At 36.0% G+C, this 27140-nt stretch overlaps 1 protein-coding gene across 2 annotated transcripts; it reads right to left on the bottom strand.

Moving 5' to 3' along the window:
• Positions 1-116: 116 nt before the first annotated feature.
• Positions 117-26610, bottom strand: LOC124050638 (adhesion G protein-coupled receptor F5-like). 2 transcript variants are annotated; one of them, XM_046373371.1, is made up of 41 exons: positions 26490-26610; positions 24117-24260; positions 23141-23243; positions 22926-22977; positions 21903-22055; positions 21656-21820; positions 20901-21053; positions 19411-19575; positions 18821-18886; positions 18317-18376; positions 17778-17930; positions 17460-17627; positions 16658-16699; positions 16405-16470; positions 14816-14860; positions 14460-14513; positions 14110-14187; positions 13914-13982; positions 13205-13246; positions 13029-13088; positions 12158-12211; positions 11992-12042; positions 10451-10522; positions 10271-10339; positions 9608-9679; positions 9429-9497; positions 7600-7653; positions 6753-7367; positions 5826-5932; positions 5674-5732; positions 5457-5596; positions 5100-5312; positions 4610-4819; positions 4355-4507; positions 4073-4251; positions 3307-3471; positions 1751-3151; positions 1592-1633; positions 767-826; positions 499-565; positions 117-387 (listed from the first exon to the last, which is right to left on the bottom strand). In XM_046373371.1, the coding sequence occupies exons 3-41, from the start codon at positions 23240-23242 to the stop codon at positions 317-319; spliced, it is 5616 nt and encodes a 1871-aa protein (XP_046229327.1). In that variant the 5' UTR covers position 23243; positions 24117-24260; positions 26490-26610; the 3' UTR covers positions 117-316. The 2 variants fall into 2 exon arrangements, with proteins under 2 accessions (XP_046229327.1, XP_046229328.1); XM_046373372.1 differs by having other exon boundaries at positions 24604-26552.
• Between the last annotated feature and the right edge of the window lie 530 nt (positions 26611-27140).

Here is a 27140-nt window from a genome sequence, read left to right as displayed (position 1 = left end):
AACTACTCTGATTTATAAGTGCATTTCACATAATGTTACACTTGCTTTCCCGATTCCTCACTATATACATGGGAAGAGTAACATTACATTACATAACATTATTACATACAAACATCTGATAATGCCGTTTCTTTAATACATGACCATGTTTCTTGTATCAGTTCACAATATCATCTCAGTGAAATTTAACTTGTCATTAAAACAAACAAACAAACAAACAAAAACACTTATTGTGCACTGAAAAATCTTGCAACAATGTCCAATCTTTTTAATCAATGACAAGATACATTTTATGTGTACAGGTTGTTGTGTTGACTCATATATTAACAAATGATTCTGATGCTCCAGTGCTGTTTGAGTTTGTGGCTTCTGACACACGGTAGATATCTAAAAGACAAAAAAAAAAAAGACAACAAACAAACAAACAAAACAATTACTGAGGCAGTTTTCAATATTCAAGTAAATGGAAAAGCTGTCAAATTTAAGTCAACAACTTACATCTTCTTCCACGCAGTCGACTTATCCAGTTTAGTCCACTGAGAGAGGAAATACCAGCACTTGTACTCTATAGTAGAAACAGACAGATATACAAGAATAGCACAAGCTTTGCATTATTTCATCAAAGATTAATGTATTAATTTCGGTAATAATTAACAGATCTATAGACTCAAATATGGGTAGGCTATAAAGGTGAACAATGAACACCTTTAAGTTTATACAATAGTTTAAGATATGTATATGTATATATATATATATAAAAACTTACTCTTGTTTGATTGGAGCTTGTGCTTGGCGAAGGTATGTTCTTTGAAAGGAGAGAACGAATCTACAGGCAAAATCAAATTCATGTCAATGTGAAAATCAATAGTGTTCAACTACTGTGCAATTTGGGGCATATTTAGTGAGATTAGCACTTGAACAATTTGACATTTTCCTTGTGAAGAACTCAATGAGAAGATTGAACACTCTCACCTTGGGCTAAATATGAACCGAGTAGACATTTAGTTTAAAACAATTACTGCAGTTTAATTTAGTATATCTTGTATTGTGCCAATTACTAATACCACTAAACTCCCTATAAAGCTACAACTTCCAATTTTTGTACATTAAATCGGATACAAAGTGTTAATTAGTCAGCTTTAGAGTTGCTGGTAAGTGTTTTATTTAACTTTGGCCCTGCTAGTTGTCAGATTTTGACATACCCTACATTTATTTCAATGTTGCAGTTTCCTGTTGCTTTGCATGTTACATACAAAACCTATGAAAATAAAATGGATTGATAGTAAACCCATTCAACAATTTATAAAGCTGTAAAAAGTAGAAGCAGACATAAGAAGTACTTTTGTTTTTTGATACTTAATACTTACTTTTTATACTAATGTCCTTTAAATTGAGAAGAATTTTAAATGCAGGACATTAAAGTGTGATTGAATATTATTACATTGTGGTACTGGTAATCTTACTTAGCTTAAGGTTCCAAGAACTTTCTCTACTACTGTCAGAGTGAAATCAATCTTCTCCTTTATCTCTCATCAGCAAAGTAAAATAGTGTATTTCCCAAAACATCAAGCTATTTTTTAAGATGACATACCTTTGAGTCGAATAGTGTCCCAAACACTAATATGAAAAAACCCTGCAGAAAGACAGATGACATGCACATTACTCCATTACTGGAAGGAAAACACCCAAAATGTAATATCACACAAAAATACTGAAGTGAAAGTATAAAATTACAACCACTTTCAAATACCTGTAGTGAATTGAAGAATGCAAAGGCAATGTGGATTCCTCTATTTGTTGACGATACCATGGTTCCCACTCCCAAAGCCCAGGTCAGTCCAAATAAAGGAGTCAAAATGACCACACACCTTGCAATTACGACAAGCGTATGCTTTTCATCTGTTTGGGCAGTGTCTCCCACACCCCTTCTCAACATTTTGAACAAGACCACAATTACAATTAAAATGTTGATAAAAACAATGATCAAGGCAGGGATCACCAAAGCCAGCAGGGCTTTTGTTTCGGTCCAGTTGAGCCAACAAGCATTGTCTTCCCTGATGTATCCCTTTTGGGGGGCCGTTACTGCAACAGTAGTAACAGCTATAATCAGAGGGCACCCATAGCCTAAACTGAAGCCAATTGCCAACATGGTTGACTTAGACATGTGGGAGAAGACCATGACCGTCCGGTAAAAAAGAAGAAGGCCTGAGACAAGCATCCAGAAGAATAGAGCAAGGTAGAAAAAGTGCATAAAAAAAGTTGCTGTGCTGCATGGTCCAACTGGAACTTTGTAGTCCACCCCTGAGTCCTCAAGGGGGTTCTTAGCAATTGCGGAGCCAATAATGAAACAGATGTCAGCAATCAACAAAGACAGGGCAGTGTTAATGATTGAAACATGACGCATGAAAGCAGTGCTATTTCTGGTAATGGCTTTCCAAACATACCCTTCAATAATGAGACATATAATTAAGCTTGCCAGCGATATCCCAACTCCAACATAAGTGATTACATCCAGTGCATATTTCAGGTCTGGGGGGATGTCTGTTGCCATCAAAAGTGAGAAGGAGGTGAGATGGTTGCAGCTGCAAGTTACCGTATTATTTATGTCTGAAACAAATGCACACCCCTCATCATCCCAAGCACCCAGGTTATCAAAGTATGTGAAATTCCAGAAGACGCATTGTGGGTTTAGTGACAGGGAGTTGTTTCGCTTTTTGTAGGTCAGAGTCACATTCTGAATTGCTGCACTCACTTTGACCAGCACCACTGCAGCATTGATTGCATTATCAGTGACAGTTTCATTGTTGGTGGCATTGAAAAGGCTGCTATCAAAGCTAGAGTTTCGTGCTGGCATAACATTATTCAATGTGGAAAAGGTGATGGTGGTGATATTGACTTTGCCAATATTTGTTTCTGGAATGTCTATGACAATGCTGGAATTCAGTTCTGCTCTGAAGGAGTTGTTAAACGTGGTTCTGTTGAGGAAAATCCGCTGAGTTGTAATTTGAAACTCCCCAACCAAACCATTAGAAAGTGTTTCCATTGAACCCAGAAATTCTGAGCTCGCATTGACGGTTCCATTTGCATTCAGAACTGCCCAGGACTCTCGTGAATCATCACCAACGATGACATCAACTGTTTGAAGTACATTCTGCAGAAGACGAAACATTTCATTGTGAGGGTACAACCTCATCAGAAAGTCAAAAAGTACCTTTGTGGACATAACACAAATCCAAGGCTGATGTTGATAATTATTTATGCCAGGGAGAAATTCTGCTCTAATTCTTATGTACAGATTTAACCTACCTGCATGACAGTTTCACTGACAGTAGATGAAACATTTGCAACAATGCTTATGATCTCAACTATGGCTGATATAGTTGCAGATGAATTTACAATTTCGTTTTTGTCTTCCTGGGCAGTTTTACTTAGATTTACCACAAGTTGTGGCACTTCATCCACAGTTAAATCCTGAAAGAGTAGAGAAAAAAAATCACAGAAACTAACTACACCACATTTTATCAGTATGAGGTTGCAGAGTGTTTACAAACAACAATTACGCACACTGTGAGCCGGCGGACGTGCAGGACAGGCTAAGAAAATACACTGGTATTAAAAATCTCCCAAATAAGTTTTTTGGCACTGACAAACCAGCTGCACTTTAACTGGACAAAAGACAAGTTTCATTTTGGCCTGTTGTCAGTTCAGTCAAAAAATAACTATTGATCAGTGACTCCTGACATGACCTTTAGCTGGGACCCTTTGCCATTTTAACTGGTCAAAGTTATATTCATTGCTAGCTTAAAATGAGAAACTGCTTGTGTATCTGGATGTACACTGCCATTAAGTGAGTAAGGAGAGATAATGGAGTTGTTAAGCGTGGGAGTTCAGCGATTCCATTACCAGACTCAGTCACTCACTGGTGGGACCAAATAATTTTTTTACACACAGTTTTTTCACACACTTCAATTTTCAGAATTTTGGTGACTGATTTAGTGTTGCTACCTAATATTTACAATACACTGCATGTCTCAGAGAACAGGGATGATGTGTTCCAATGTAAATCACCTACCTGTGACTCAATTAATAATTCCTTGATCTCTGTTACAATGCAGGCATCCTCTATAAGCTTCCATTTTCCTGTTTCCTGACAGACTGCAGTCTTATGACCTTCTTGACCTTCACTGCATCCTATTCTTGATATATCGTTTACTCGTCCAGTCCCATACTGATCATCAGAACACTTAGTTTCTTAAGAGTTAAATAATTAGTTAGTGTTGCAAGGAGATAGAAAAAACAACAAATGTACAGTATCACAAATGCAGTATCGCCACATTTTAAATGTTGCTCTTACCATCTCTGAAAATGGTCATTACTGTTGTCATTTCATAACCATCTGGTTGATCCACCTTACATATAAAACGTATATCTTTTTGCTGGAATCCACTGCAGCTTTCTATCTGGTAATCATGTCTGATGCAGTAGCTTTCTGCATTGTCAGTGACAGCTGTGAACATTTAACAGTGATGTTAATAAAACTGATAATAGCAGTGTCCAATTTCACAGCATGTTTACACTGAGGACTTTTCAACATTCATTTCATACTTACTTGAAGATAAAGCAGCTGAGTCTTGAAACCACTTGACACGATAGGGAGACTGCACGCAACACTCAAGTTTTTCAGTCTTTCCCTCTGTACATTTAACATTAACTTTACTCTGTAGCCGTAAAATTGGAGCTTGTTTGATTACATTTCCTCCTACAAGTCCTTTTTGAAGGAAAGTCATTACCCTCCCATTCAGTGTACATTCATAAAGTCCTGTGAGTAAGAGAAGAAAGTATTAAAGAACAATTCATTTCTCAATCAACCTTAAAACTCACTTTAATCTAACACAGGAAAACAAAACACTGATGAAAATTTTGATGATAAATCAATTTCTGATGGTTAAGTCCCAAATGATGATAAATCAAATCTCATAGTTTCACAGCATCATGTAACAGAGGACAAAGTTTTGTATGATGTATACTTGGGTAACTGCTATTTATTTCTTTGTTGCTGATTCATCATTACTTGACAAATTCAAGTAGCTTTGACTTACCACTATCAGCAAGGATGACATTTTTAACTGTAAGCATGGACTTTGTGTCAGAAGTAGTCATTTTAATCCTCGAGCTGTCTTTAATTTCCCTTCCTTTAAATTTCCACTCAGAACTAGAAATTTGTCCCACGTTCAGATTTTCAGGAGGGCCACATGTCAGTGTCAGGGTTTGACCAGTATAAATAGAGCGTGGGAAGCTGATTGAAGTTGGACCTTTGGAGAAAGTACAAGAGATCAGTTAGGAATCCAGTGAGGTTAAACTGAAAGTAAGAAAACCTACCATCCATCCACCCATTTTCTATACCGCTTATCCATCAGGGTCGCGGGGAGAAAACCTACCAGTTTTTTTTAACTTACTGTTGTACAATGCGGTAATTGAGCCAATGACTGGGGCAACAGGGGTCATTGCTTCTGGGAGGTTTTTATTTGCGTCAGCCATTTCATCTGGATTAACTTCTGTTGTCTGAACAACAAAGTCTGTAATTATACTTCCCTCTCTGTAGGAACAGAAGCAAAGTGGTGATGTAAAATGTGCACAGATTCCTACCTCCAAACCAAGTCAGAATTACCATACCTGAATGCCTTCACAAAAACATTGATAAACCCTGTGATTCCTTGATATTCATCCCGTAACTGTGGAGAGATATGGGTAATGATATCAGCCTTAGAACATCAAGAGCTAAAACTACAAATTAGAACTGGATATGGGGTTAACAATGCACTTACCACTGAATTAATCCTTGATTCGAGGTCTTTGTATGCAAAACTCGTTGCATCATTTAATTCGGGTGTGTATTCCTTGTCTAATCTGATTGACATTTCCACCTCAAATCCTGTGTATTAAAAAAAACAAAAAGTAGAGAACAGCTATGGATAAGCACTTCATTTTTTTGCAATGTAAAGAAACAGATACCCACCAGAAGGTAGAAAGGACACAAAAGAACACACAGTAGACAAATGTAAATTACCCATATCCTCTTAAATGAATTTGTTACTACAGACCTGAGATGTCAGGTGATTGGTGGAATTTAAATTGGCAAGGCAATATCTGAGCAGTATGAAATGCAATTTATTAAACTGCAGCTAGTTTAACAAAATATATTGTGGTGGCATTGTCCCCCTTTTTCTTGTTTTGTGTCGCAGGTCTCACATTAGTGGTTAATACCTACATGCAGAAGCAAATTGGCAGTTGATAACGCATAAACTATCTCCTGTCCCTATTATTAATTAAGTAATGTTAAATTTTGAAAGATTTGAAAAGGGAACAAAACTCTTCATGTTGGCAAATCTTAAATAAGCTACAGAAAAATAAATAAATACAAGCAAATATAATGTCCTTATAAATTGTGTAGGCTCCTCTTGGGTTGCTGAGTAGAAAGATATATAAGACATTACAATATGATGAAATGTGTTTTCTTTTTTAGTTGTAGATGCCCTAAATTATGCAGGGCATAGGGCATAGTTTAGCATTAAGTCAAATGATTTCATAAGATATGGAAATTTTGAACTGTACTGAACAAATTTGACCAAAAGGTTTCATGACAACCAAATGGTACAGCTAGCTGGTGTTCTGCTAAAAAATTCATGCACAAAATAAGATATACTTTTGGTGGCTAATAGGAACATCCTTAAATCCTTTTTTCAAAACTATACCTGAAGGCGGCAGTGCAGGTGTCGTAGTAGTAGTAGTAGTAGTAGATGTTCTGGTTGTTGTGGTCGTAGTGGTTGTGGTGGGGGAAGTTGTAGTAGTGGTCGTGGTGGAGGGAGTGGTAGTAGTGGTTGTGGTGGAGGTAGTGGTAGTAGTTGTTGTGGTGGAGGGAGTGGTAGTAGTGGTCGAGGTGGGAGGAGTGGTAGTAGTGGTCGAGATGGGAGGAGTGGTAGTAGTGGTGGAGGTGAGAGAAGTGGGAGTGGTAGTAGTGGTCGTGGTGGGGGGAGTAGTAGTAGTGGTGGAGGTGGGGGGAGTGGTAGCATTGGTCAAGATGGGGGAAGTGGTAGTACTGGTCAAAGTAGGGGGAGTGGTGGTATTGGTCAAGATAGGGGGAGTAGTAGTTGTGGTCGTGGCAGTGGAAGTGGGAGTAGTGGTCGAGGTGGGGGTAGTGGGAGTAGTGGTCATGGTGGGGGGAGTGGTAGTACTGTTCAAGGTGGGGGGACTGATAGTAGTGGTCATGGTGGGAGTGGTAGTTGTGAAAGTAGCCATTGTAGTTGTTGAAGAGGTAAACTTGGGTGTTGTGGAGCTAACTGTGGTATCTTGGCTGGTCACAGCAGTTGCTGAAAATGTAACAATTTTATCGTAAGTACTTGAAATTGTCTCACTGTGAAAGCGCAGAGTAAAATCACAACAGTGGGTTTTGTTACAACATATTTCACAAAAGCTTTTATATTTAAATATTTAATATTGTCATTGCAAACAGTAAAAATAAAATTCAAAGTAGTTGTAATTTTTAAAAAAAAACAACAACAACATTTTTTATCTGGAACAATTATATTTTCCAATACTTACTTGTTGCAGGTGTTATTGTTGTGTTAATGCTTGTTGCAGCAACTGTTGTTGAATCTGAAAAGACATGATTATTTATGCTAAACTCAAAAGTGACATCTTTCAAGTTAAAGTAAATTACAGGGAAATTTCCAATAAATGTAAACCACTGACAAGTTATCTGATTACTTATTACTAATGTTGGAATCTCTAGCCATGTGTTCAGGAGAACAACAGAGAGGCCTACATGTCACTCCAAAAGCCTGAGCCAGAGTTGACTGACCGTTAGAAAAACAGCATCCTGACCCCCCATAATTAACACCAAGATGAAAATCTGAATTTGAATGCAGAACCGGCATGGGCATTGGTTATGGTCAAGCTATCTCCACAGGAGTCCGAGGTGACGCCACTCAGGTAATAAAAAGTAATCGCAACCCTCATACGTGGCTTTTTCCTCGTGCACCGAGTACAGTGGATTACTGTACTGAAGGTCACAGTCTTCCACTCGCGGGCTGAGCAATGGATTGCTGTTTTCTTCTCTCTTTCCTTTTGTTATTCTTTCTTGACGTGGATCGCTGTGCAATAAGCTGATCTTACGTTACAGAAGTAACAAAATTATTATTTTTTTCACCGGTGATCCTCCCCACTGCCATGTTAAAAATGGATTATTTCTTTTCCGAACTCCGAAGGATTGGAACAACACAAGAGGCTTATGTCTGGGCAGAGTGACACCAATAATTTGGAGTGACACCAATAATTGTGGTGTATTTTATTGTGACACCTGATTGTGTTGTAAATAGTTGCAAATAGCTGTAAAAAAAAACAAACAAAAAAAAAAAACGCCTGAGGCCTGAGAAAAACTTTTTCCCACTTGGGTTTTATATTTTTGTGTGATTTTAGATCCAGTGTGTTAACACAGTATGTCAAAATGAAAAAATAACAGTAAAGTCACACTTGTGAAGTTGTGCTAAAAAAAATGATACCAAACAAGCCATTTTTAAGCTGAAATATAAAGGTAAAATCAAAAGTAGTCAAAAACGGACAATTAAACACGATTACAGAGGGATAATAAATCCTGTTATAATTTAACTCATCGTTGTCTGTGGTTATTGTGAACATATTTGTGACAACAGCTGGTTTGAACAGTCAGTGCTTGAATTCACCCTTCATTAATTCCTAAGAGACTGTTATTTCCTACGTATTGGGCTATCGCTCCCTGGTGACAGCGTGGAGCCCCAATTTTGTGTATAATGATTTGTTTCAATGATTATTTGTTCATGTGCAGTTTAAATGCCATGTTATGAGGCCTACTGTAACTATTCTTTGCGCAGGGTCCTGAAACAGCAGATGTGATGTGTTGTAGCAATAGGTGATATGTCAGGATCATCAATATTCTAACTGTAGGTACAAGATATAAGGTGGTGAGTCCGCAGAGACTATTTTATGGTACATGTGGTATTCCTCACAATACATCATGCAAGATGCAAGTACTTTCTTTTCTTTTCTTAGTGCATACTCGGCATCTCCTTAATTAAAACAACAACTGTCCAGTTAAAATAAATAAATAAATAGAAGTTAAGGGTATTTTAGTGTTCTGATGTGTTGTACGTTTTAGGTGTTGAATCTGCCAGGCTTGCTTTATATCCATAAAGCTACTGCAAACGTGACAAACCAAAATTATTCAAGCCAAATTATATGCAGTAAAATTTTGTAACATATGAACAATAATATAATATCTAAAAACTCACTGGTTTCTATAGCTGTTAGTTAGGGGAGTGAAGTTAAGGGTGCTGTAGTGTTTGAATGTGTTATAGCAAAAGGTGTTGAATGTGCAGTTATTCTTATGCACTTACTTGTTACAGCTGCTGTTGGTGTTGTAACCATTGTAGTGTTTATGTGTGTTGTGGCAACAGGCATTGAACCTGGAAAAAAGCATCACATAAAGTAACATTCTTCATGTTAAAATTGTTGAAAGTTGCAAGCAAATGTTAACCACTGTAATGTCAAAAATCCTTTTATTTTTTGAACGTACTGGTAACAACATCTGGTGGTGATATTGTGGGTGTTGTAGTGTTCAGATGTGTTGTAGCACTGGATGTTGAATCTGCAAAGAAAAATTTACAAACATGTTAAAGTTTTACTGAATTTTTTACTGAAAAAATATGTTCAAACAAACATGAACTACCACTCTATAACATGTCGTGGGTGTATCAAAATGTGATTAGTCAACACTTATGAGCACGCATAATGGAAGATATTAATAAGCTAACATAAATATCCATAGTTCATATTTTGCTAATTATTTTTAAGTATTACAACAATTGTTGGTACTGTTGTTGCTGCTGAAACATAAAATCCTTCAGATGAATATAAATTACTGACATTATAACTAAAAATTCACTGCTAAATACATCTGTGGATGAAGTTAGGTGTGTTTTAATGCTCAGATGTGCTGTATTAATAAGAGCTGAATCTATAAAGATCTTTTCACACTGTTAACTAATACAAACAAAACATGCTCAAGCCCTACAGTTATGATCTATTTACTTTGTAACAGGTCATAACTGTAGGTGTCGTGGGTTCAAATGTAACAGCTCAGCTGTCAGTTGTAACAGCTCAGAAACAACCATTTTATCTGCATTTGAATGTGTTATAGCAAAAGGTGTTGAATGCGCAGTTATTCTTATGCACTTACTTGTTACAGCTGCTGTTGGTGTTGTAACCATTGTAGTGTTTATGTGTGTTGTGGCAACAGGCATTGAACCTGGAAAAAAGCATCACATAAAGTAACATTCTTCATGTTAAAATTGTTGAAAGTTGCAAGTAAATGTTAACCACTGTAATGTCAAAAATCCTTTTATTTTTTTGAACGCACTGGTAACAACATCTGGTGGTGATATTGTGGGTGTTGTAGTGTTCAGATGTGTTGTAGCACTGGATGTTGAATCTGCAAAGAAAAATTTACAAATATGTTAAAGTTTTACTGAATTTTTTACTGAAAAAATATGTTCAAACAAACATGAACTACCACTCTATAACATGTCGTGGGTGTATCAAAATGTGATTAGTCAACACTTATGAGCACGCATAATGGAATATATTAATAAGCTAACATAAATATCCATAGTTCATATTTTGCTAATTATTTTTAAGTATTACAACAATTGTTGGTACTGTTGTTGCTGCTGAAACATAAAATCCTTCAGATGAATATAAATTACTGACATTATAACTAAAAATTCACTGCTAAATACATCTGTGGATGAAGTTAGGTGTGTTTTAATGCTCAGATGTGCTGTATTAATAAGAGCTGAATCTGTAAAGATCTTTTTAGACTGTTAACTAATACAAACAAAACATGCTCAAGCCCTACAGTTATGATCTATTTACTTTGTAACAGATCGTAGCTGTAGGTGTCGTGGGTTCAAATGTAACAGCTCAGTTGTCAGTTGTAACAGCTCAGAATCAACCATTTTATCTGCATTTTTTAAAAATCCTACTGGATTTTATCACATTAGTAGTGGATTATAGTGTTCACATGTGTTCTAGCAATAGGTGTTAATTCTGCCAAGACCATTGTATGATTAATGGCTATTGTTTAAAATAAAAAAGAAATCAGATTGACATCCAGTTTTTTCCTCACATATTTAGACTTTAAGAGTTATTCTTAGACCCTCACTTGTGACAATTGCTGTTAGTGTTGCAGCTGTTGTAGCAACAGAAGATGGATCAAAAAACAAAACAAACCAAAAACATAATAAGTGAAGTAAAATCCTTCATTTGACAATAAAATTCCCAAAATATTCCCAAAAAGTAAATGTTAACAATGGAATGTTGCAGCCCTTTATTTGTGGAACTTACTGGTAACCACAGTTGTTGATGATATTGTGAGTATTGTAGCGTTTATATGTGTTGTAGCAGTGGATGTTGAATTGGCAAAGAAAATTTTACAATTGCATTAATTCTGACCATAAAAAACAAAAAATTATTTATGGTCAGAACAATTACTGTCAAGTTTTACTAAATAGTTAGTGCAATGCTATCTTATATATTCGTTAAAACAACATTATCTGCCATGTTATAACTGGGGAGACCATTGTTGTAACATGGTAGGGTGTTGTCGTGTTCAGATGTTGTAGCAATAAATGTTCGGTCAACAACTATTTTATGGTCTTACATACTTGTCTTGTCTTGTCTTGTCTTACAATAAAAAAATAAAAAAAATTCAAGTCCAGGTCACTTTTTCAGCAAAATTCATACTTTGATAGTTATTTTAGGTATTACAACAATTGTTATTACTGTTATTGCAGCTGTTAAAAGTGAAATCCTTCAAATGAATATAAATTATATAATACCACATAAAGTTTTGGTGTAATGATCAATTGTTACTGATTACAATAGAAAAAAAACACTCACTTGTCACAATTGCTGTTGGATTTGCGGCTGTTGTAGCAACAGATGTTGAATCTTTGAAAAAATATGTAAAGGAAAATCCCTCATTTGACAATGAAGTGGGAGAAAGATTTTAAACGAATGTAACAAACAGTGTAATGTGACATAATCTTTTGCTTCTGGAACATACTGGTAAACACAGTTGTTGATGAAATTGTGGGTGTTGTAGTGCCCCGGGTAAAATCTGCAAAGAACATTTTACAAACATGTTAATGCTGACAATAGAAAAATGATCATTTATAATCAGATCAGTTTCAGTAAAGTTTTACGACATTTTTTACTGCGACATCAGGTTTTATATTAAAATAAATGTTAATGACTGTGTTATAACAAGGGAGATCATTGTTCAAATACTTCAAATGTTTTGGTTGTTGATGTTGAAACCACAACTATTTTGTGGTCATATATGATTGTTGACAATAAAAACCTAATATATTCAAGTCCATTCTTACAAAATAAAAGCCCACAGTCACAATTCATAATTGAACAAGCTGTGGGTTCAGATGTTCTGTAATATATCAGCAGTTGTTGATTCAGCCTTTAACCTCATTAAAGTACACAAAACATATTCAAGCCTACATCAATTACTGCATCTGTTTTACATTTTTGCTTTTTTAAAGAGATATTATTCAGGACTAACTCATTACAATTATTTTATGTCGTGTAAAGTTTCCAAAGGTGGGGTTGAATCTGAAAATTATGTTTTGTAATTTTTTACATTAAACTGAGAAGTAACCTTTTGAAAAGTAGAGATAAATGACAATCATATTTCAAACAAATCTAAATCAGGTGAAGGTTGGCCCTCCATTTACTCTAAAATCCAACTGTCAACCACATTAGTGAATACTGCAGTGTTGAGATAAGTTGTTGGTGTTTATTCAGTAAAGACTATCATATGATCAATAATTACTGTTTATAGACAAAAATTAGAAAAAATAAGCTTGGACCCTGTTTTTAATTGCTTTTCTCATGTTTTTTTTAAGTTATTCTTAATCACTCACTTGTTACAACTGCTGTTGGTGTTGTAGCTGTTGTCGTGTGCATAGTGACAAGTGTTGAATCTGGAGAGAAAATACAATATTCAAAGTATGATCCCTAATGCGATGACAAAATCACAGAAAGATTTTCAGAAATTAACCACTGTGGTGTGACATAATCTTTTGTTTCTTGAACGTACTTGTAACCATAGTTGGTGAAATTGTGGGTGTCATAGTTGAATCTGTAAAGAACAGAGACTATTGTTACTGCATGTTGTGTAATTTGGGTGATAAAGTGTCTAAATTATTCTATCCCACATGATTTTTTAAACATTGTCATAACTATTGTTGGGACAGTAAAAAGTAATATCTTTCAAATTTTTATGAATTATTGACATTATTAAAAATGTTAGTCAAATGCTAACAACCTAAATGTTACCCCACTCCTTAAATCTAAAATGTCACTGGTAACCACAACTGTCAGTGAAGTTAGTTGTCTTTTGGTGTTAAGATATGATGTAGTAATTTGTGCTGAATCTGAAAAGATCATTTAACAACTACTACATTTCATTGCTGGCAATATAATGAAGTAATACTGTGGTCTTTCAGTCAAAAACAGCCATATGTAGTATTGTAGACAATTGAAAATAAATCTGTTCCTTATCAACTTACTTGTTGTATTTATTCACCTACAATTATTTTAAGCACTAACTTATTACAGTTGTTTTATATATAATGTACACATCTATTATTGTAGTTAAATACTAATAAATACAAAATATAAAGAATATTTTGTATTTAGGTAAAGCAGTACTGCTTACAATACAGAAAATAATTCCAACTAAGCTCGATTTTTAATTTTTTTAATTTTTTCAGATTTTATACTGTAAATTATTCTTGTGCACTTACTTGTTACAATTGCTGTTGGTGTTGCAGCTGTTGTTGTGTTTGTATATGGAGTGACAACAGATGTTGAATCTGGGGGAAAAAACATGATACGTAAAGTAAAATACTTCGTGTTAATTCAAAATCAAAAGACTTTTAGCAGATTTAACGAGTGGAGTGTGACAGTTAATCAATGTAATCCTTCATTTCTTGGACATACCGGTAACCATAGTTGTTGGTGGTATTGTGGGTGTTGTGATGTTCAGATGTGTTGTAGCGCTGGATGTTGAATCTGACCCTTCAAATATTAATTAAAATTTAGTTAATTAGAACTTTCAAACAAAGACAGGAACATTTGTGAACATGAATACATTTTGCTAAAGAAAGTTTAAAATTTTACTACGCTTGTGCATACATTACATGGCCAAATAAGGACAACTGGACAAATAAGTCATAATTTAAACTGAAAACTAACTGCCTTGGCATAACATGCAGACAACAAAAAATGATTATGAAATTATGAAATTCCTTTTTCACTTTTATATTTTAGCTATTTTTATGGGTACTTACTTGAAACAACTGTTGGTGTTATAACTGTTGTAGTGTTCACATCTGTTGTTGGATCTGAAAAAGACCATTTTATCATCTGCATTTTCAACTTAAAAGTGAAATTTGTGTAATATTTTTTTTTCACAAAGTGTTAACCAGGTTAAATCTCCACCTGTGCTAAATTCTACTTGTAAATTGACTTGCAAGTGAAGTATAGAAATAGCTACATTTTAAGACAACACATTAATTCTCGCAAAAGGAAAAAATATTTATTACAAGGTCATTTGCAATATTCAACTTTTTACATGTTTAAAATAGTCTTGATTGTTTAGTTGCCACAGAAATAAGTAATGTAACAATTAATTTCAATTATTTACTTGTTGGTGTTGATGTTGGTGTTGCCACTGTTGTAGTGTTCATATCTGTAATAGCAACAGGGGTTGGATCAGAAAAAAAAAAAAACAAAACAAAACACCAATGTTTAGAAGTACTCAGAGTAAAAGCAGTAATATAGAAGTATTTGAATGCAGTCAGAGTCTAAAGTCACAAGGGAGTGGCAGACTCAGCCACAGGGGAGAGCTTTGCAAAATAACAGGCTGCCAGACAGACGCCAAGCTGACCTTCTTGCTGTTGGATGAGTAAGTAATATTAGCTGGATTGTGTGTTGTTCAATGTGCCTGACATATAGCTTTTAGCAAAGTTGTCACCTTGCTAGTTTTTGATCATCTGTAAGGTAGTGATAACGTAATCTTTGCGAATGCTTACCGATTACTACAATTGTCACACTCAGCTCTGTTGTAATAACAGGTGGTATATCTGAACAGGCAGTTTATGGTTATGAACTTATTACTGACAACACATTAAACAGTTATTGTAAAACATTTTTGCTATACACTAACTATAAGGATAAAAGTATTGGGCCACCTGACCATTACACAAACAGGGACTTTAATAACACTCTAAATTCTAAATACATCCATCCATCCATCCATTTTCTATACCGCTTATCCGTCAGGGTCGCGGGGGAGCTGGAGCCTATCCCAGCTGACTGCGGGCGAGAGGCGGGGTACACCCTGGACTGGTCGCCAGTCAATTGCAGGGCTGACACGCAAAGACAAACAACCATACACTCTCACACTCTCACCTAAGGACAATTTAGAGTAGCCAATTAACCTAATGTGCATGTTTTTGGTATTGTGGGAGGAAGCCGGAGAACCTGGAGAAAACCCATGCAGGCACAGGGAGAACATGCAAACTCCACATAGAAGGGCCCAGACCGGGATTCAAACCTGGACCCCTCTTGCTATGAGGCGACATTGCTAACCACTGCACCACCGTGCCTCCACTCTAAATACATAAACATTCTAAATCCAGCTACCGCTTTGCAGCTGAAACAGGTTCCACTCTTCTGGGAAGGTCTTTCCACAAAATGTTTAAGTATTACTGCAGATTTTTTTTTTGCCAATTCATGTAGGAGAGCATTTGTGAGGTCAGGCACTAATGTTGGACTAAAAGGCCTGGCTCACAATCTCCTTTCCAGTTCATCTCAAAGGTGTTCGATGGGGTTGACATCAGGGCTCTGCGCAAGCCAATCAAGTTCTTCCAATAGAAAAGGAACTTGCCCAAATTGTTGCCACTAAGTGGGAAGCACAACTGGACATAATTGTCCAAAATGTCTTGATATCCTGAAGCATCGAGATTTCCCATAACTGGAAATAAGGGGCTTAGCCCAACCACTGAAAAACATCCTTGTCCCAGTGCGTTTGTCTATATAGTGTATTTTTTATAACAGTGAATGGCATCACAACAAACAGCAAACAATTGTTTCAAGTGTAAATGGGTTAGGGGTTAGCATTAATTTGGTGTACAGTATACAGCCATATGATAGTATTTAGATCTGTCTGTTTAGATCAGAAAAGACAAAGTTAACATTTAATGTCACATTTATGGAATTATTATTACCTACCAGGCATGACAGTGGGGGTTGTTGGTAACAATGTAGTGTTCTGCACTGTTGCAAAAGTTGTGGTTTCTGTGATTTTAAAAATACAGTACAATTTCAAGAAACATCAATAAAACATGACACCAAGAATATTTGCAGAACTTCCACGTCACATACCAGAAGCCCGATAAATCAGCAATATGTAGGGATGGATATCATTGAGATTTTAGTGTTATAATATTATAGTGTTAAATATTGTCCTGTCAGTCAGTCTTACTTGTTGGTGAAGGAGCTGTTGTAAAAGAGCAGGCAGTAAGGTCTGTAAGCAAGAAGAGAAATAGGAGTTGAGGAGCTAATAAAACAAAAGGAGAGAAGGACACCTCACAGACAATCACAGCTGCATGCAGCAGTTACACACTTTGCTAGCCTGGATACAAATCAATGTTTCTTTGAGATCTTACATTTGAAAGCATGGGGGTGTCTTACAATTAAAGAATCATTAAAAGGTCATTATGTATTTTCAACAACAGATGGCACTGTTTGGAAAGGTTTACTTCTGACTGAAGCAAACACTTGTCTTTTGACAACTCAAAAACCAAGAATTACATCAAGAGACACAGTCATCATATTGAAATAAAATAAATAGCTAAAGGGAAGGCAGATATGCGAGCTTCCAAAGCTTCTGCCAGTTGTATTCAGTTTTTTGGATCATGGTTATCAAAGTGTCGCAAAATAGTGCCACAGACTGGAACATTAAAAGATTATAAGGCGAAAAAGGCTTTTCAAGATCAATTCTCTTCAGAACACTAATATTAATATCATGCTTCCTGGATTGTATTTGATTAGCCAAATTCAGTTTAGAGATGTCAGCACTATTCTACTCTCTTTGCTGTCTTCAGACATGATACTACACATGGGATATTTCCCTACCTTCATTTATTTGTTACTCAAAGTTTCATTTTATTTTAATCCAACTCGTGCTGAAAAAGACTTTCTACAGTAATCAGAATCAGAAATACTTTATTGATCCCTGAGGGATGGCACCCCACATACTGGCCTATTTCTACAAACCAACTCACTGTATTGATCAGCAGGCTGACAGTACTGTCCATCAGGAATGGCATTGATGCATCCACATGAGTCACCAGTGATGTTGTTACAGGATCCATACGTTAGACACAGATCACATGGCCAGAGGTACTGATCCTCACATCTACATTGGAAACCACCACTGCTCTGAGAGCAAACTGCAGATGACATATAAAATATAGAAAAATACACGTCTACTGAGAAAGCAGTTGTTGTTTTATCATAAAAGAACAGCAGATTTAAATTACACATTTTACTGTTTGTTGCATTACAGTCTAACATTTGATTTTTAGAGTTATGAATCCTACCTGTAGAGATGCTGATGTTAGAGATTTGTATTTGGTTGTTGATGCTGATGGGGTAACTGATGTTGCTCAGAAAGGTCCTCAGTTGTTCTATCGCTGCACTATCAGAGATGTTCAACTCAACAGAAATGATATACTGATGAACAAATGGAGGAGCTGAAGGGAGAGAATTCAAAGGAGAGATGCATACATTAGCTACATTTGCTGCATCACATGCTGTCAATACTGTGAGTACCCAGGTTTGGTTGTAGCGGTAGTTGTTGAAACTGCCATTTCATGACTGTTTCATGATAATGTGTTTGTGCTTACAATAGATAAAATAGTATTTCAGCCTACAGCACTGTTGATATTTTAACCTATGTTTTTCATGACTTTGTGATTTTAACAAGCCATTTTAACGATTTACTGCTGTAATTGTTGTTGAAAGCATTGCAGTGATCAGAGTTGTGAAGCGACAGGTGTTGAATCAGAAAAGACATTTAAAAAAAAAAAAAAAAATTCATCAAAGAGGTGTTCCCAGTCTTTTATTTCTAAAAACTTACTGGTCACCACGGTTGTTGGTGCTGTCGTGCTCAGCTCTGTTGTATTAACAGGTGATGTGTCTGAAAAGGCAGTTTATAATCATGAGCTTATCACTGACAACACTGAAAACAGTCACTGTGAGGCTTTAACGTTTCTGCAATACGTTAACTATTTTGTTATAACAATGAATAGTATCACAACAAACAATTGTTTCAAGTGTAAACAGGTTAGGGGTTAGCATTAATATGATGTACAGTATACAGCCATATCATAGTGTTTAGATCTGTCAATAACATGTATTGGAAATATCAGCTGCACTACCCACACACTTTGCATTAGACTATTTGCAATGCTGTCATTCACGGGACTTGATAATAACAATACAGACACTTTTATGATATTAGTTATGTGGTAGAAGATTTTGTAGTGACATGATTGGTTGTAACAAAATCTTAATCAATAACAAAAGAAGAAAAGCCAAAGTTAACATTTAATGTCACATTTATGGAATTATTATTACCTACCAGGCATGACAGTGGGGGTTGTTGGTAACAATGTAGTGTTCTGCACTGTTGCAAAAGTTGTGGTTTCTGTGATTTTAAAAATACAGTAAAATTTCAAGAATCAATAAAACATTACACCAAGAACATTTGCAGAACTTACACGTCACATACCAGAAGCCTGATAAATCAGCAACATGTAGGGATGGGTATCATTGAGATTTGAATGTTTTTTCAGCTGTCCCTTATTCATCACTTTCTAATTTTAAGAGAATCAGCTGCAACAGCACTGAAGCTATGTTTTGGACGTATCGCTATGACAGATTCTAATGTGGCAATTAGTACCCACGCTGCTCTGTGTATATATTATATAAGTTTTAACATTTATATATTGTGTAAGTTTTAATAAATAAATATATATTATATAAGTTTATTATACAGTATACAACTTATATATACATACATATACATATACAGTGTATGACTTACATATTACTTAGCTGCAGAGGCAAGAAAAAAAACAAACAAACAAAAAACAATAAAAAAAAGAAGACTTTTTTTGTGAGATGTTACAGCACAACTTTAATATTAAGCCTGAAACAAGTCTCTGTCACCTGTCTTTGGGTGGCAGTATTGCCCATTGGAGGGAAAACTACTGATACACCCACACGTGCCATCAACGATCTCATGACAGGGTCCATATGTCATACAGTTCCCGTACGACCAAACATACTGATCCTCACATCTGCACTGGAAGTTGGTACCATTTGGATAACACACTAAACAACAAGAAAAAAGAGAGGACAAAAGAAAGAGAGCAAACTAGTCTGTGATTAAAGGTGTTCAAAGATATGCCACAGATTACCACAGATTTATATCTCGCACCTAGCTGAGAACGGTGAGTAAACACAGTTTTTAGATCAGTAGGGTGCGGTTCCTTACAGTGCCCACTATTTGAAGGATTTTATACTCTTCCTTGTTGAACTTTAACCTGGGAATGTGTGCACAGGCCTTGTTGTGGGAAGCCCCAGAGGATTTACAGCGCAGTTCAGGAGTGTTTGAGGAGCGGCAAATTTTCTCCTCTGTTGGTTCTGTACTCCAGCTAAAGATTTCAACTGATACAGTGCATGAGGTTCAAGTGTTGATTATCTTTAATGGATTTTTTATTGTTTCTTGTTGAACTTGAGAGTAACTGAAAGTAAGCCTTCTCAAATTAAAGATGAAAGTTCACATCTTCAGAACACTCAAATTCACTGGACCAGAGCCAAAACAACTAAAAATTCTATTAACAAAATAACTAATCTATTAATTAATTAACTTTATTAAGTTATTAACTATTAACTTTTGGTTGAGCAAATGCTATTGATATAGTAAATGTCAATGACTTGGTGTGTAACAACAGCTTACAATAAACTTAAACAGATTTTAGAAATGTTTCAGATATATTTTAAATTGGGTTCTGTATAGAACCAAAATGCACAGTGAGTAAGTACTGAAGTTTTACACTTAAATTTTGATTAAGCAAGACTGCCCAAACAAAGAAGCTGGTGTCTGTTTGGGTAGTCTGGCAAAATGATCTGCAACATTAAATCAGAAAGTCAGTCCTTTTTGAAATGTTTGTATATACCAATACCTCAGAAACTGTCTCAGATGAATCTTATGATCAATCTTAACTTAAGATCAAAAGTTGCATTAGTTAGACTCAAAAGAAATGTTTGTACCCATGGAATCATAGACATTGGTCTGGAGTTATTAATCACACATTAGTCTAAAGGGGAAATTACAGCATGCATTTAGCTGTTTTTGCACATTCAGTAAAATGTGGCAAAACAGTGAAACACTTCAAGGTCAACAGTGCAGGTGCATGACTATCGTTTCATCCAGATATCTGGAGTTAATAGATCATAAATTAAACTCTAAATACTTGTAAGAGGTGGCTGGCCAAAGGAAGTGTAAGATACTATCGCTAATACAATACGGTTTTCATAAAATAAAATAGCAATACACACAGAAAAACATCATGATGGAATTAATCACATTGTCAGCTGTGCCCTCATTCACAATATTAGTATGGTTTACAAATCAGAAGAAGCTCCATTCTTACCTGTGGTGATGTCAATATCTGTGATGTTTACAGTGGGACTCAAGGCCAGGGAAACGCTGCCGTTGTTCAGGAGGCTCCTAAGGTAGTCCACTGTCATGACATCTGTTACATTCAGCTCCACATCCACTATGTATGTATGTATAGCTAGCAGCTCTGTGGGGAAAATACAGCATGACTTACTACATATGCAGTGAAACAAACAAAATTCTTTCACTGAAATATGACATTAAAAAAATATTTCCTGCAGAGGTCTTTCCCCAGGCTCTTAGTTGAACATGAGGTGGGAAGCCAGCAAAGGATCATACCTCTTTAGCTGCAGTGGCAACTATTGCCTGTTGAGTTGGCCACTTGTGCCACATGATGTAACCCTCCACATCAACAAGTATTCATATGCTTATACAATTTTCATATGTTTATGTATATTATTGTCTCTTCTTGTGTGTGGCAGTGTTCTGCTATGCACAGTATTTTTAATACTGCAAAACATATGTTTCTTTTTCACCACCCGGGGCAGTGAAAGCATACACACATTCAGGAGCTATAGAGTCACATTAGCATCCATTTGGAACGTGTTTATGTCAAGTCATCATGTGATCCATAGTTACCATGAAAATATGTATTATAGCTGCAAAAGTAACTCACGGCAGACTATGACTTCTGCATGTTAGGTAATGCTTATAATAAACAATGACAAAAAATGAATGCGTTTGAAGCCATTGTGATTAGATTTTAATCATAAATTAAGACTTGATTACCAGATATTGGCTGACAGGACTGGCCATCAGCTGGAATGGCATTGATGCATTTGCAGATGCCATTGGATATGTAATCACAAGCCCCATATGAGACACAGATGTTGTATGGCCAAGCATATTGTTCCTCACATGTACAGTGGAAGCCATTAGCAGTTGAGGAACACACTGTCAAAGGAGAAGAACAGTATTTTTACACTATTAACGTTGGTTATAAGGTTAGTATCAAAGAGTTAAGACTGCTACTCACCTGTTGTGATGCTAATGTCAGAGATGTCTGTGTTGTTATCGAGTTGTATTGGAAGACTAGTAGCATTCAAGAAAGACCGAATGCCCTCAAATGTTTCTACATTAGAGGCATTCAGTACAACATCGATAATGTAATTCCACTGGCCTGTAAGTGCTGCAAAGATTGAAAGTTCAGAAATATACACAAAGTGAATTTCTGATGACATATTTATGATATGTATACATACTGCACACAAGGTATTGAAGTAATAAATCAGCATTTTGGGAAATATGCATATTTGCTTTCTTGTCATTGGATGAGAACACTGAAGACCACTTGTGGTTTTAAAAATATATTTTGCATTTTCGCATTAATATCTCTCTAAAGAGACCTAGACTAGACCTTTGTGATATATTTTGTAGGATAGTGTACTTACATTATCCCAAAGGTTATTACGATTAGGTATTAGATAGTGTTCAAACCCAGACATAACTGGGATTTTACTAAAGCTAATGGTGTGTTTCATTTAGTCGTCTGTCACTCTAACTTCCAGGAGAGTCTGAGTGAGGAACAAAGCTGAAGAACATGACTAAACCTAACACGAATGAAACTTGATGAGATTACCTGCCTGAGTCATGTCAGATGTTTTTTGTTTTTTTTTAACAATGAAGACAACAACTCCCACAACCACAATCTCATCTTTTGTTAGTACTGAGCGGCAGAAACCATGGTGGCACAAGCTACACACTGCATGTTTAAGGGGGATTTTGCACTATTTCTTGTCTTGGCGTAGTGAATTCCTGGAAACTTTGCTGGAACAACAAAACAACATGTCTCCAGGCCTGCTGGTTTTGCCCTGACTAGAACAGCCGTGCTGAGTTAAGCTAATTTCCAGGTCTTAGCTTCATTTAATAGACATATAGATCAGATATGAGAGATGGCATCAGTCTTATCTTTCTCTTAGCGAGAAAACAAATAAATGTATTTCCCAAATTGTTGAACTCTTCATGTTCATATAATGTTGATTAAATTAATGAGACTAACCACTCCTTTTCTCCCTGGTATGAGGTAGAAGTTGTTGTTCTTCATTGTGTTCCTGAGACCAAAAAAAAACAAAAAAAACAAAACAAAAAGAAAAAACCAAAAAAAAAAACCAAATAGGTATCAGGTTCAACTAATTGCTTTGTGTTCCTGCCAAACTTGTCATCAAGTACAGGTCCCATATTTTCCATTGAGTATTGTAAATACAGTGGACCTACCGGTAAAGCCGGACTTGAGATTTCAATGATGTTGACTGTTTTCAAAATAATAAATGTCACTAGAAGGGCAAAGATGGTCAAGCCATTCTTAGGTATTTCCATTCTTTTCAGGAAAGGAAGAAAAGGACAGAAAAAACATGAATTTATTGCTGCATGGTTTTTGCAACCTGTTGTTTTGTTTGTGTGTTCTTGCACATATAAGGAACCTCTCACATTAGGGATAACTGACTGCTACTGAACAGATGAAAGTCAAACCAACTATTAATGCCAAGAATGTTTTATAACTTTGTGTCTGATGTGTAATGATCTAAAATAAAACTTAGAAGCTTAGAAGTCTATTATAAGTGTTGTTTAGTCTACCTGACTACTTGCTTTAGTTACTCGGTGAACTAGACCAAATATGGAGTGCTGAGGTAGTCTTGTCACATTGCACAAACTGTCCCATGAGAGAGAGAGAGGATTAATACTAACCCCACACTAAGCGTCTGGGAGCTGCAAATGACTCAGCAAATGTTGAAAAGGATAACCACTAACATTAGCAAGCTGGAGGAAACTAGATAGTAGTGGTGGCTGGTCATTAGCTGTCACTAGGGTGCTGCCATACCACTCCCCACGTAGACAAGAGTTACATAGACTATCATTGAATAAGTCTAACAAAATTTTTTTGTCATATATATTTCTAAGATGGATATTATATCCCTAGTGAGTACAATGTGTAATCTGCAAAAAGTGTAATTTAGAAAGTTTGTGATAGATGATTTCCAGTTTTGGCTAACTGCATAGAATCCTGAACGACAAACAGACTTAACAACACAATGGGCCAAATGCTGAATGTTATAAAGGGACTGATGTCTCAAATCCCTCAAACTGTGCATAACCAAAGCTTGTTGTAAAGGGAGATTTTTTTATTGTATCAAATATTTATTGTATCAGACACAGTAAACACAAACCTCACATTGTCTTCTAGTATACAGACCTTTAGTGGCTTGTCCCCTTCAAGGTAACTCTAACTGCAATGGAGGGAGAAGCTTTCACATAGTGATGTCTGTAAGTCAACAAGAGCCAGTGTTGCTTGACACCAGGAGAAGATGTATCATATTTAAGATGTCGGAATGGAGACCTATTCAGAATCAGAAGTGGCGAGAAATTAATGATGATACTGTAGAATAGTACCTCTAATCATGTGTGTATTTCCAGACACTATGTGCTTGTTTGGCCCAAGTGCGGACTTAAATAGCACCCATAGTGCTGTGATTTCAGACAGCACAATCACATGACATTTATTGTATTTGAAAAGGAAGTTATGCATCAAGAATGGAATTTTTCAGTGGAGTGCGAAACCCAAACTCCAAAGAACATTTTCCCAAAAAAATATGGAACGGTAGCACATCTCAGGAGGATATATTACTCACTCTTCTCTTGTTTATTTGGCTTACATCACTATATATATAAAAAAAACTAACCTGTTTGAGCACAGAGCCTTCATCAGAGCATTTCATGTCATTGGGAGCATTAATGACAGTGACGTTTCAATAGAAGTTAAGAGTGTGAGGAAACGTCAGCTGGTTCACAGGTGCAGCACTTAACAAAAGAACTGTTGTCACTTAAATTGAAGTCTGGTTGGTCTGGACAAAAAAATCTCTACTGTGAGCTCCAATTAATCTTTTTACCATCTTTTATTAAACATCCTGAATTTTACGTCCCTCAAGCATAATCACCTTCACCTCGCTTTTATCATTATCATGTATTCAGTTCTCTGTACATGAGGCAGAACATTAAGGAACCCAGAGGCAAACAAAATGCAGCAAAAGGCCATCACACAAGTGCATAAATTCACACTGTCATTATGAAAAAAACTGTGAAGAAAAGATTAGCAGTCTAAAAGAGACACACATCTCTACCCTGATTAAAACAATGTTGAACAATAGCTTCCCAATAACTTCCCAGGTACAGCCTGTTCACACTACTGCTGTTTGGAAAAAGTTACAGCAGGCTGCAGAGCAGCCTTTTACCTCAGGCTGTGAGACTCCTGAACTCATTCTCGACACTACACATACACACCCCACAGAAATATTTTTTCTTGTGTAGCATGAGGGGACTACAACTTGCATTACTGTTGTGCAAACCTGTGCAGTAGGATGACAAATAATCAACTTCAGCTAGTTACTTTAAATCTTAATTTGAAAGAAAGATATTTGATAGAAAACAGATAACACAAAGGCCACATTGCAACCTAATAATGTTATGTAATCAGAATAACTGGCACAGAAATGAAATATCAGACTGAATCACACTGCAAGCTGAGGCCAACATTGTTTAGGCCTTTTTGTTTCCTTGATCTTTCTTTGATTTTGAATATTTGTGTTATTCATTCCATGATTATGTAACAGCTGTCTCTCTGTCCTTGAATAACTATTGGAATATTAAGAATAGATGTTTGAAATTCTTCTCTGAAATTCTCAACTTTTTGAACATCAAAACATATTCATAATAAATGTAGAGAAAAGTGCATAGTTCTGCCTTTCTAAATACACTACTTTCTTATTTACAGATTGGAAACACTTGTAATTGTTTACTGATGACAGATATATATTCTGTGAAAAAGGTATTGCAGTGTCCAATGCCCTAGTTTTTAGTCTTTTGTGATGTTAGTGATTTAGAGTATTTGATATGTCACTTTGACGTGAAATAAAAGAAATAGTGCATCATTGGTTCTTTACTATTACAGATATACATGTATGTATTGTTTAACAGCAACTTCCTGCATACACCTCAGTTTAACTATACTGTTTATTTTAACAATTTAACCGCTGCAATAATTACACTTGAGAATCAGTTGAGGAAATACGAGAAGATCCTATGCAAACAGCACCTTTAATTCTGCCAGATTAAGTGATGTACCAAACTGTGAAAAACAACACTGGTAATGATGAACAGTATTAAAATGTATCTGCTGATAAATGAAAAAAACACTAATGATTCTGACTTTCAAGAACGCAGATCCCCAAAGACAACTCACTGTGACTTCTTTTGACCACCTTCAGTGTCAATAAACAATTTTCTATGATCAGTACCTGAGTCACTCCAAAAAGGCACTGTTAACAATGAGCCGATAATAAACAATAATTTCACAGAAATCACACAGCAAATTCTGTGCAGCCTAAGCAGACAAATATAAATAGAGATGAGTCTCAAAGCTGGTCAGCTATTACCTCCATCAGAAAATAGGTCATGCTGTAAACAATCAACTCCCTCAGTGAGCTCCCTCCCAAAAAAACCACCAACACTAATAAACCTTTTCAACAAGTTCCAACAAACGAGCACATTCACAGTCAGCTAACTTTCTTACCATAACTAGTTTCATCTCTCTTCTGCTGCTCTGCATTCACGAAACACCACAGAAGCCTGCAGGTGTCTAAGCTGTCAGCCCTTAAGTGAAACTAGAGGAAACATGCTGCACAATAAGCTTCCTGAAATATAGTAAGGGACACACACTGCTGGCAGTAGCTGAACAGGTTTAGTTATTTCACAACTTCCTTGTCAGCTTTTTTTTTTTTTTTTTTGTATTCCTATGTGTTAAACACAGATAATAACTACACACACAACAGTACATTTGTACAGTACAGTACAGTACATCAAAAGTACATAATTAAATTAAAGCTTTCACAAAAGAAATGACACCTACGTTCTTTTTTTTTTTTTTTTACCTGCTGGAAAACACCCTGCAATTCAACGATGCATGTCAAACAAATTTATTGAACTTACATTCTGTCTGGAGAAGCATTTAAAACAGACCCTCAATATTTTCATCTACAGCCAATAGTCTGCATTAAATTGAGACTTCAGACAGCATCATTTTGTGTTTTCAATGACAGGTGTGGAGGTGCATTTTCCCATCAATACATGTGACGTTGCCAGATGTTGTACATGCTTTTGACTTGTTGTTGTCCTTGTTTTGTTCCATTAGCAAACCAGACCAAATTTCAGCCCCTTTATGAAA

The sequence above is a fragment of the Scatophagus argus genome, chromosome 19, assembly GCF_020382885.2.
Source record: "Scatophagus argus isolate fScaArg1 chromosome 19, fScaArg1.pri, whole genome shotgun sequence".
NCBI lineage: Eukaryota > Metazoa > Chordata > Actinopteri > Scatophagidae > Scatophagus > Scatophagus argus.
This window is presented reverse-complemented; position numbering and strand designations above follow the sequence as displayed.

Excerpts from the sequence above, each read along its gene's own strand:
- LOC124050638 (XM_046373371.1), bottom strand. The coding sequence starts at position 23,242 with ATGGAAATACCTAAGAATGGCTTGACCATCTTTGCCCTTCTAGTGACA. Across the intron at positions 19,576-20,900 it reads AGATATTGACATCACCACAG|TGTGTTATCCAAATGGTACC; the intron begins GTAAGAATGGAG and ends CTTGTTGTTTAG. Across the intron at positions 3,152-3,306 it reads TCAGTGAAACTGTCATGCAG|AATGTACTTCAAACAGTTGA; the intron begins GTAGGTTAAATC and ends CGTCTTCTGCAG.